At 39.7% G+C, this 12,347-nt stretch overlaps 1 protein-coding gene across 2 annotated transcripts in view; it reads left to right on the plus strand.

Moving 5' to 3' along the window:
- Positions 1-12,347, plus strand: part of NEDD1 (NEDD1 gamma-tubulin ring complex targeting factor) — a 56,738-nt gene that overhangs the window by 20,109 nt on the left and 24,282 nt on the right. For both annotated transcript variants that reach the window (XM_044991113.1, XM_044991118.1), the window contains exons 6-8: positions 1,521-1,750; positions 2,238-2,439; positions 4,008-4,200. In XM_044991113.1, coding sequence (XP_044847048.1) covers positions 1,521-1,750; positions 2,238-2,439; positions 4,008-4,200 — 625 coding nt within the window. The remainder of the gene's footprint in view (positions 1-1,520; positions 1,751-2,237; positions 2,440-4,007; positions 4,201-12,347) is intronic.

Genomic DNA, 12,347 nt, shown 5'->3' on the forward strand with positions numbered 1-12,347 from the left:
GGAACAGAAGGAGGGGGAAGAGTTGTACTGAGAAGGGAGGGTGGAAGGATAGGAGCAGGAGGGGAGAAGGACAGGAGCAGAATGAAACAGAAGATGAGGGGAGATGAGTTGTGCAAAGGTAGAGGTTAGAAGTGGGGGAAGGATGAACATGGGCAGGAGCATAGGGTGTGGGGGCAGGCGCTGGAGAGGGAGGGATAGGAGCAGAAGGGCACAGGAAGGGGCTGGAGGGATGGAGCAGAATGGTCTAACCACTAGAACACCCTTCCCTACAGAACCTAGAATGAATCATAGTATATTTGAGTCCCACATTCTTTTGCTGTCTAGCAAATAGCTGTGAATCCCACTGGCAAAGTGTCTCACCCCATCCCTGTGTCGTGGCAGGTCAACACAGAAGATAACCCAAGGCTTTATGTGTCCCTGCTACCATTAGAGGGGCACAGAGCACCACATGAGTCACTGTGAATTACACACTTTCCCCAGGAGCACTCAAATCCCAAGCTTTGTTTCCATAAGAAAGACACACTCTGAGTGTGACTTCTGCATCTGAACACAAAATGGCAACTGGCTTTGCAGCAGTGAAGTGAGTTCTCTCCATTTTAAAGAGAGAGTACTCAGAAAGCTGATGGAAGTCACATTCACCACTCACTTCAGAGCAAAGACTTAAAATCATGCACTAACTCATCCTATTTATGAGGTCACTGGGTGTGGGGGGGAACTTAGCATGCAAAATTAAAAGACAAACAGGATATGCCTTGGTCAACTTAATTTCCTCAGTTACTCTATTTACACTAATGTATAGTGCCCACATTGTGTCCTTGGACATCAATAGTAAAAATATACAGCCAAGTCTTCTCCCCCTAGGTTACAAATGCTATATCACATGCTAGTTATAACTTCCTCCTCCTTCATGTTTTACCAAATTATGTTCACATCACTGTGGTGTATTTAAAAAAGTCCCACATTCTTGGTAAGGTAGCAATTAGTAAAATTATAATATTGCTTTTCACTTGTCTAGACACAGGGTCCATAGACCAACTGATGCCTTATAGTTAACTTTATGATACAGGCATTTTTTAAAGTTTCCTTTAATTATAAGAGAGATTGGCATAAAATCAGGAAATTTTTCTCAGGAGTTTCTGTTGCTGCTTCCTTAACCCTCACTTTTTGACTGTGGTGTAAGCTGAGCAGCATAGTGGTCAGGAAGGAATTTTCACTTCACACCTACTGCATTATGATACTGGCCAAATGCATTATGAGTGGTTTTTTTGTTTTGTTTTTGTTTTGTATTTTAAGCCACCTTCCCCTGAAGCATCATGTCTAAGAAACGTGATGCCAATCTATTGACTTATGGCCTGTTGAATTATTTCAGCGTTTGCGATTCTAATTCAGATTACTTTTTTTGGTCTGAATGATTTAGACTTGTTTAACCTTAACTTTATATACAGATATATTGTATGCATTTAATTTTGTAATAATTTTTAAGTTAATAGTGCATTTTGTATGTTTGGTTTATTTTACAGCCTATTCGACACTTGAAATATTCTTCCTTTAAAAAGTCTCTATTGGGCAGTGTGTCTGACAGTGGAACTGTAACGCTGTGGGATGTAAATAGTCAAAATCCATACCATAATTTTGAAAATGCTCACAAAGCTCCAGCCTCAGAAATCTGCTTTTCTCCTGTCAATGAGTTGCTACTTGTCACCATAGGTTTGGATAAAAGAATCATTCTCTATGACACGTCAAGTAAAAAGTAAGGATTTATGTAACTTTTGGTTAGCATTATCTATCAATGGATTGTATGGGAATTTGACTCAATTCTTGTAACTCCAAGAAGTACATTTATCTGTGATTAGAGGTTGTTAGTGTTTATTTTAAAGTCAGACCACATTAAGAATGATAACTTCTAGATTGAATTATCTAGAAAATAGTGATTGTGCTCCAGTTAAATTCCTTTTTAGGGTGTGTATATATAATATTTTGATAATGTGTAAGTGTACAAGCTTCACTAAAGGCTTGATCCAGTGCCCACTGAAGTCAATGGGAGCCTTTCCACTGACTTAAGTAGGTATTTATCAGTCCTTAGAAGAATAAATATATTGCAAATCTGTAGCTGAATTACAAAAATCTGTATTATATAGTTTGCTGTAATTCTTCAGTGCTGTTGGGAAAGTCTAATTTAAAAATACTTTATTTTTATTTTTAATTATAACATCTTCCTATGTTTCTCCTGTCTGAAGACTACTGAGAACTCTGGTAGCTGAATCTCCTCTGACAGCAGTAGATTTTATGCCCGATGGCACTACTCTGGCTATTGGCTCTTCCCGTGGAAAAATTTACCATTATGATCTAAGAAAGCTGACATCACCAGTAAAAACAGTCAGTGCTCACAAAACCTCTGTGAAGTGTATACGCCTTCAGTACAGTAGCACTTGTTCAAAGGTAAAACATTTCCTTCTTTATTACTCAGACTTAGGTTAATAAAAGGAAAACATTAACTTTAAGTCTTCTAAAGAAATGTGTATACTGAACTGTCAATGTATTACAGGTGTCAACATAAAGGAGAATCAGATTTGTCAACACACCAAGAGAAATTGTATAGAAAACAAACATTAATTGTAGACATTATCCATTTAATTTTCTTCTCATTTTTAAGTACAGCTTCAGCATTGCTAGTTGTCTTGTGTAACATGAGCGAAGTTTAGTCTTAAACTCTTTTTGTGTGTGGCTATAGTGCTGTTCTGGGCCTCAACTTCACCCAAGGGGGAGTCTTGTGACACATCAGTGTCTCTTAGGGTATGTCTACACTTGGAGTGGGATGTGTGATTTCCATCTTGCATAGACATAGTCATGTTAGCTCTCACTGCTGAAAATAAAAGTGTAGCTGGGATAGCATGGTGAGTGGTTGCACGGGCTAGCCATCTTGAGTTCAAACCCCACTGAATCCCATAGGTGCGTACATGGCATGCCTAGCCCATGCCACCAATCACTGCTGCCCATGTTACCATGGCTACACGACTACTTTTAGTGCTCTAGCATGATGAGAGCTAGCGCAAGTATGTCCACGTGACATGAGAATCACTCCCCCAGCTCCTAGTGTAAACATACCCTTAGACTGAGTCTCCAGGCTTCAGCATCCCAGTTTCTCACTGTGACTCTCCTAGCAGGGCTTGTTCAGTTTGCCCCCTGCAGAAGTTTTCTCTCCAGGGAGCTTTATAATCAGAAAATGTTTGCAGCAACACAAGTCAACCTTTACCAAACAAAGTGGTGTTTATTAGTCAACGGGAACAGTGTATTGGGGAAATAAGGTAAATTAACAGAGAAGGCCTAGTCTCATGAATCTAACCTAAACTTTATTCTCTCCTTGCAAGTTTTGGATAAGTTCCACACAGGCCAGATCTCTCTGTTCCTGGCCTGGCAGAGACAGTCAGCCCCTGCAACATTGTTCTCATTGTACCTCAGTCCAAGACTTATCTCCAGCTGCTCCTGCCCACTTACCCCGGCCCGCTCTCTCTGCTGGGGCATTTAATGGTTTTGTGTTTTGTTGAGCCTAGTCTTAGGCCTCGGAAAAATAAACCCACAACTCTGACTGGAGCTAGGCTGTGGGCATTTCCCTATTTAAATGGCTTCTCCGTTCCCTTAAGGACCCTCAGTATTCTCTCTTGAGGTATTTTATCTCTGCTATTGTTCTATTTCCTGTTAGTGGGAAACAAACAAACAGCCTCCTTTGATTTAACTCCATGCAGTCAAGCAGAGTAATAGCAAGCAGGTAAAATGAGGCGCACACGATATTAATAGAAATAGTACAAAATCTCCCACGTTTGCTTGAAGACATCTGACTCCCTACTTGTAATCAGAAACTGAGAGGTTGTATTTGTTTAGACCAATTCCTTGCAATTTAAACATTTTGTGAAACTTGTCCATGTTTTGAACAGGAAAAAAGAATTTGCATATTTTTTTCCTTTAAGTTGGAGCACTAATAACTTCTTAAATTTGCTATTTCTCTTCAGTCCAGCTTTAATAAATGTTCTTCAAATAAACCAGCATCCAAAAGAACAGATGTTAAAGCAAGTAGTAATGTTGGAGGAATTCAGAATACTGGCATAATCAAAAATCTTACCTCTAACACACCAATTACAGTTTCACCCCAGCCCATGTCAACAATTGAGAGTAAAGGAGCAGATGTTGTTCAGGACAAAACAGGTAAGGAATCTGGTTTTTAGGATAGGAAATTATCAGAGTTTGTGAAAAAAGATCTGGGAGCAATACTTCACATGCTTTGGCCAGCCTTGCAGAATATCATTATGTCACCGTGAAATATTATTTGTATACGTTTGTGTATATAATTGGATTCAACTGCCTTAACCATGAGACTATCCTTTCTCTTCCCACAGTTCCCTACCTCATTCACCACAGGCCTTCAAACTGCTGCAACAAATCAGGAAGTTATTGACCAACAACAGCCCCATTGCTAGATAACCTTAATTCAATCCCAAACTGGGTCCATCCTGTGCACTGAATGAGGCAGGCATCCTGTGGAAAAAAACCTGTATGAGATCATGTAATTAAAGGCTGTATCCTATTGCATACACACAAGGGGGCCAAATTAAGGCCACAGGCAACATTAATTCCAACATTTTGTAAGTTTTTGACTTCACAACCTTAATTTTCTTTTTAATGTAGTGGGTTTTTTTATTGTAATATTTAGCTTAGTACAGGAAGTGGCCGTTTTGCTTATTTATATTGTTATTGATACAGGCAGTGTCAAACCCCAAAACAAAAGAATGTAAAAGTTTCTAGCCTACTTAGGGCTTGTCTAGACTAACAGTTAGTTCATGGCAAGCTGGGTTGTAAATCTACCTCTCACTGTCTACGTAGACCCTGCTGCTGCTCACTAAAAGTTCCCTCGTGCGCTTTGATGTACATCTCCTTGAAATGAGAATAGATCAAAACAAGCTAGGGAATTTTTAGTGCACAGCAGCAGGGACCCTGTGGACAATTAGAGAGGTAGATTTACATCCCAGCTTGCTGCGCACTAACAACTATCTAGATAAACCCGCAGTGTAATAGGTATGGCGCTATTTGTTTTTTCCATAAAATTGGGAGCAGCCACAATTTAATCACCATTGTGTCAACCTTGCACCCTAAAACTGCATGTGCATATGATAGAATAGCTATGTATGAGCTGAAGGAACTGAGAAAGTCACTGGGTCCATGTGACATTACCCAAGATACAATCTGGACAGTTGAACAGCTGTCTCCTTAATTCTCTAGCCAGGGGTGCCTTTTACACTGCTTTGCTGTCAGAACATCCACTCTTTCCCTGTTCTTACAGCATTTAGCATGCAAATTCACTCCCAGCTATAAAATACATGAGCACTCTGACCAGTCACTCATGAATAACATACAGTGCAACACCCACAAATTCTTAGTCCTAGCTGTGTCACCCCAGAAATGTGCGTCTTGTATTGTCCAGGACACTACTGAACAATGCAGGCTCATAAAAAGTCGCCATCATTTCATCAAAGGAAAATGCTATATGTACTAGTTTTATCCCAAATGGAGTTTTCCACAAACTTTAATCCAAACACACTGGTTAAGATAAAACAATATAAGTTTATTAACTAACTACAAGATTTTAAGTGATTGCAAGTGATGATGCATGAAAGTCTGGAGTGGTTACAAATAAAAAAGTAATACACAAGCTAATAACAAGCTAAGTTAGGTAAGTGAACTTAAGATCAAAGATTTTTTTTTTTTTTTTGGTCTCACCACATGCTTCTATAAATTTCACAGGCTGGGTCTCCTTTCAGCCTGAGACCACTCCCCCTTAGCTGAGCTCTTTGAGAGTTGTTGATGTCAAGACAGAGAGCTGGGAGGAGGAGAGGTGCAATCAAGTGTTTTCCTTCCTCTTCAGAATTCAGTTTCTTCAGCTAGAAACCTCCTTGCTGAGTCATGGTGACATGCAGTTCTCTGTGAATGTGAGGTTGAAATCATGCCTGGGGTGAAATGTAAACTTCTTGTTTACACCTTCCCCCCCCGCTGCTGGAGGATGGCCGCTAAAGTAGGTGATGCCCCTTTAACACCTGTCTGGGGTGATAGTGTGTCTTTTTGTCTCTGAAAAACTGATTTGTGGTGTTGCCCCAAATTACAACATATTTCAGTAACAATCATACAGTAGAATCTTATAACTTTGCATTTAGTGTCGCTACACATATTTTAGCAGGATAATGATATTCAGCAGATTATGACTTTTTTCAAATACCACCTCACAAGGCATACTTTGTGCAAAATTTATCATTAGTCTTTTAAAAGTGGTGACCATAATAGTAGCCCATCACAGTCCATTTTATATAATTAATCTTGTTGAGTTTAATTGTGTTAGAGTGATATAAAAGATTTAGATTACCTGTAGACTGTTTAGGTTCTGCATGAAATTATAAAAACATAAGAATGGCCATACTGGGTCAGACTAATGGTTCATCTAGCCCAGTATCCTGTTTTCCAACGGTGGCTTGTGCCAGATGCTTCGGAAGAAACGAACAGAACAGGGCAATTATCAAATGGTCCAATCCCTGTTGTCCAGTCCCAGCTTCTGGCAGTGAGCAATTTCGGGACACCCAGAGCATGGAGTTGAGTCCCTGACCATCTTGGCAAATAGCCATTGATGAACTTATCCTCCATTAACTTATCTAATTCTTTTTCGAACACAGTTATGCTTTTGGCCTTCACAACATCCCCTGGCAATGAGTTCCACGGGTTGACTGTGTTTTTGTGAAGAAGTACTTCCTTATGTTTGTCTATTAATTGTGTATTAATTTCATTGAGTGACCCCTAGTTCTTGTGTTATTTTATTCCTTCACATAACATTTCCTTATTTACTTTCTCCAGTCCATTCAAGATTTTATACACCTTTATCATATCTATCTGTCCCGTGTCCATCCATCCATCACCATTAGCCATCTCTTCTCTAAGCCTAGCTTAGAGGGCTCCATGGAAAAGCATTCCTCTGAGCTTTTTATTGTTAGTAGGGTTTTGTTCTAGGTGCAGTTTTTGTCCAAGCGGCTTAAAACATGGAATGCTTTGCAGGCTAGTTTTGGGGGGGAGGGGTTTGTCCCCCTGACCCCTTTTCTAGCTCTCACTAGAAAGATAGCTGGGGACTATAGGATGAGAGTTAGGTTAGTTAAATCTACCAGGGACTTTTGGAGATCTTTGCCTTTTACTCAAGAATTCAGATTATATATATGCCTGATGCTAACAAAACAGAAGAAGAAAATTATGGTGCAGCATATTTTGTGACCTTTAAAACAAATATATGCTCCAGTTTTTTGGGGTTTTTTGTTTTGTTTTTTAACTTTTGCATGAATAGTGTTAAGCAGTTCCAAGTCTCTTGCTTTTCATGCCACAGTATTTGTAGTGAAGAGAAGGCTAAATTGGTTTTCTCATTCCTCTGGAGTTTATGCTTCATACCTTGTACTTTGGCTGAGAGAAGTACTTACAGTTAGCGCTTAAATGTGCAGGAAGTTCTTTACATTTTTTCTTCTTTTAAAATAGAGCTCACCACAAAGGCAGTTAATTCATGTGCCCTTGTTGCATTTTTTTTAACATTGTACATTGATTTGACAGAGGAGATGATGCTAACTAAACATGGCACTTTTAATTAGCAGCTGTTTTGTAGAAGTTCTGACCCTTACTCTGCAAGGAGGTAAATGCCATTGCTGTCTGAGGTATAACTTATTGAAATTTAACTTGAGCAAATTCAGTTCTGAAAAAATATTCTCAAGTCTATTGAGCAAGTCTTTGAGGGGTTTCAAGATTCAGAAGAAATTTTTTAATGATTTTTTTATGCTGCTAAACTTTCCCTCTTTTTAAATTAGGAGAAATATGTTTAACAACATTTATTAAGCAATAAGCCACTGCAGTCTATAGGGACACTGATTAATTAACCCTCTTGTGCATGCAGTGCAGTATGAGGTGAAGTAGAATGCTTCCTGTGTACCCAAGAAGTGTCACTAACATTACTGCACCGTCTGGAGAGTCTTCCTTCAGTTACAACATGCACTTATTAAAAGCATTCATCTTTCCTATTTAAAAACAATTACTTTTTTTTATGATTGAGTCCTAGCATACAAACAAGACCAGTTAAATATTTAACGAGTGCATGCTTGAAATTGGCATCTGGGTAATGCTATAAAATAGCATATTTTCTTGTATATGAGCCCAAAACCCTGTGCTTAGGTTTTATGGATACTCCTTTGGGTGTTGGTGAGAGTAAACCTAGTAGGTGAAATAGTACACTTTTATCGCAGTATTACATGTAGTATAGAGTGGAAAGGAATCTAAGCTCAGAGAGAACACTATATGTCAAAATATATCAAACTGAAATTCAGAATGTGATCCAAATTACAGGTTTATGGATCTGATTATGCAAACGTTCACGCGTGTGAGTAACTTCACACACATGCATAGTTACACTGAGTTTAGTTGGACCACTTGCATGATTGAAGTTACTGGTGCGTAAATATTTGCAGGACTAGGCCCTGTGAATGGATTTCACCCTGATTTGTGATAGATTCATAGGCATATGCATTGTTGTAGTCATGTTGGTCCCAGGATATTAGAGACACAATGTGGGTGAGCTGCCTTATTTCAACTGTGATACTCAGACCTGAAGAAGAGCGCTATGTGAGCTCAAAAGCTTATTTCTAACCAAGAAAAGTTGGTCCAATAAAAGATACATCATTCACCTTGTCTCATAGACTTTAAGGCCAGAAAGGACCATCATGATCATGTAGTCTGACCTCCTGCACATTGCAGAACCTCACCCACCTGCTTAACCTCTGGCTGAGTTACTGAGTTCAAACCATTAAGTGACCTGTGCCCTATGCTGCAGAGGGGCACAACCACCACCACCCCCAGCATCTCTGTCAATCTGCCACGTTTAGGGTTGGGAAGGAATTTCCCCTCAGGTCAATCAGTTAGATACTAAGCATCTTGGTAAGATCCACCAGCTAGACACCTGGAAAAGAATTCTCTGTAGTAACTTAGAGCCCTTCCCATCTAGGGTCCAGTCTCTGGCCATTGGAAATATTTGCTACTAGCAGTCGCAGATGGGTCACCATGCCATTGTATCAAGTATCAGAGGGGTAGCCGTGTTAGTCTGGATCTGTAAAAGCAGCAAAGAATCACCCATGAAAGCTCATGCTCCAATACATCTGTTAGTCTATAACATGCCATTGTAGGCAGTCTCATCATACCATCCCCTCCATAAACTTATCAAGGTCAATCTTGAAACCAGTTAGATTTTTTTTGCCCCCACTGCTCCACTTGGAACACTGTTCCAGAACCTTATTCCTCTGACAGTTAGAAACAGTCATCTAATTTCAAGCCTAAACGTGTAGGTGACCAGTTTATATCCACTTGTTCTTGTGCTAACATTGTCCCTTAATTTAAATAACTCCTCTGCTTCCTTGGTATTTGTCCCTGTGATGTATTTAGAGAGAGCAATCCTATCTTTCCTCAGCCTTCGCTTGGTTAGGCTAAACAAGCCAAGCTCCTTGAGTCTCCTGTCATAGGGTAGGTTCTCCGTGGCTCTGATCATCCTAGTAGTCCTTCTCTGCATCTGTTCTAGTTTGAATTCATCTTTCATAAACATGGGAGATCAGAATTGCACTCAGTATTCCAGATGAGGTCTCATAAGTGCTTGGTATAATGGTAATAACACTTCCCAGTGTCTACTGAAAATATCTCACCTGATGCATCCTATGGTTACATTGACTTTTATCACAGCTGCATCACATTGACGGCTCATAGTCACCCTGTGGTCAATACACCCATGTCCTTCTCTTCCTCTGTCACTTCTAACTGATACATCCCCAGCTTATAGCAGAAATTCTTGTTGTTAGTCCCCAAGTACAAGATCATGACTATTAAATATCATTCCATTTCTGTTCCAGTTTTTAAGGTTCTCCAAATCTTCTTGTATAATATTCCAGTCTTCCTCCATATTGGCATTACCTTCCAACTTTTGTGTCATCCACAAATTTTATTAGCACATTTCCACGTTTTGTGCCAAGGTCATTAATGAAAATGTTAAATAAGACTGGTCCCAAAATTGATCTTTGTACTCCACTAACAACTGCTCTCCAGCCTGACAGTTCATCTTTCAGACCTGCTATAGTCTCCTCTTTAACTAGTTCCTTACCCACCTTTCAGTTGTCATATTAATCTCCATCTTTTCCAATTTAACTAATAATTTCCTATGTGGAACTGCATCAGGTGCTATACTGAAATTCAGGTAGATTAGATTTACTGCATTTCCTTTGTCTAGAAAATCTTATCTTCTCAGAGAAAGAGATCAGGTTGGCCTGGCATGATCTACCTTTTATAAAACCATGAAGTATTTTATCCCAATTATCGTTTACCTCTGTCTTTAATCAGAATTTGTTCCAAGTCTTTACATACAATTGATGTCAAACTAACGGGCCTGTAGTTTTCTGGATCCTTTCCCACCCCTCTCCCCTTTTCTTAAAAATAGGTGTAGTATATTAGCAATTCTCCAGTCATGGGGTATGACAGCCCAGTTTATAGATTCATGAAAAATCCTTGCTATTGGATTTACAATTTCATGTGCCAGTTCCTTTAATATTCTTGGATGGAGATTATTCAAGTCCCCCAATTTGGTCCCATTAAGCTTTTTGAATTTGACTTTCACCTCGGATGCAGTCATTTCTACTTCCATATCCTCATTTCCATTATCCACCCTGTCACTACCCTTAAACTCCTCATTGCCCTTATTAAAAACTGAGGCAAAGTATTTGTTTAGGTGTTGGGTCATGTCTAGATTATCTTTAATCTCCACCCCATCCTCAGTTCTTAGTAGTTTCATTTCTTTTTTCCTTGTTTTCTTTTTATTTGTATGTCTAAACAACTTTTTGCTATTGGTTTTAATTTCCTTTTGCAAGGTCCATCAAGTCAAGCTTTTCTGTTTGGTTTTGAAAGGTCTGCTTGTATATTGAGTAGTTAATTATAGGCAGGGCTGGCAGAGGTCTGTATGATAGATCTAAAGGTTCCAAGTCTGCTGACGACCATATGGATATCATTATGATGCCACATGATGGAATTCCCGTTTTTCAGTTTGCTATTTTGGAAACCTAGGCAATTACACACATACAAAAAAGTTAAAAGAACACTAAAAAAATTGCAGTGTTAAGTACTCAGAAGTTTGGAAATGCCAGAATTAAGGTTTCAAGCCAACATTAATTTGCCCCCTTTAATTACATGATCAATACTATTTTTTCCACAGGACCCCAGCCTCATTCAGTGTTCAGGATGGGCCAGCTCTAGGCACTCATAATTAGTGGAATAGGGGTATGGAATTCAGATGCTCAAGACACTCCTAATTCAGTCTGTAAACTTATTTCCCAAAAGTGGGCTTCCCATTCCATGGAGGATGTGTTTTCTTTTGATACAAGTCTTAAAGTTTGCAGCCCAACCTTCCCCCAAAAAAACAAAAACCAAAGATGATTTGCAATGGGAACTTCAGCCGGGACGGAAAAAGACCTGTTTGAAGGGATGAAGATAGGATCAAAATTGGAAATGTCTCCTCCTTCACATAGAATCCCTATGGGCATTCCCTTCACATGCGCTTGCATCCATGTGCCTTTGATTGGAAATTTTTATTTGGCCTGCACTTTCACTCTAGTCCTCCTTGTGCTGTGGTCCAAAGATATAAGAGAGAGTTATCTGGGCAAGCTGCCCTCTGTTCCGTCTCAATTCCCCTTGGCCTGAGATGGAGCATCTAGTGTGCCTGCATCTTGCTTAGTCTCTAGTTTTAGCATTACTGTTTTTGTTTTAACCCGTTAGTTTTAGTATTTCAGTTTTTTTGGTATGGTAGTTATTACACAGAACCCCCCTGTAAAATATTTCCTCCCTCACCAGGGGAGCTTCAGTGGCGAGGTGACTTTTTTTGCTGGGGTGTTCTGGGATCCTCATGATTAAAACGTTGGCTCTTCTGTGGGAATCCATCCTGGTTAGAGACAGACACTGTTGGTGAATCCACTCTTTAGGAGATACTCACATAATCTGCAGAGTGCAAGATCTGCACCTCATTTAACAATAGATTAAATCAAGTTTCAGCTCCTAATGATGGGAATAGGCTTTGTGACCAGCCTCAGGCCCAGGGAATCTCTCTGTACATTGGCATCTGAGTACTCTTTACTGCCCTGTTGACCTCCATTTCTTGGTCAATCCCTGACAGAAAAGACTGCAGAAGGTACCCCCCAGGCTCCTAAGAAAAGAAGTTCCAGTTCTCCTAGTAGAGAGCCTTCATCGAAAGGAGTCCGGTCATC

The sequence above is a fragment of the Mauremys mutica genome, chromosome 1, assembly GCF_020497125.1.
Source record: "Mauremys mutica isolate MM-2020 ecotype Southern chromosome 1, ASM2049712v1, whole genome shotgun sequence".
NCBI lineage: Eukaryota > Metazoa > Chordata > Testudines > Geoemydidae > Mauremys > Mauremys mutica.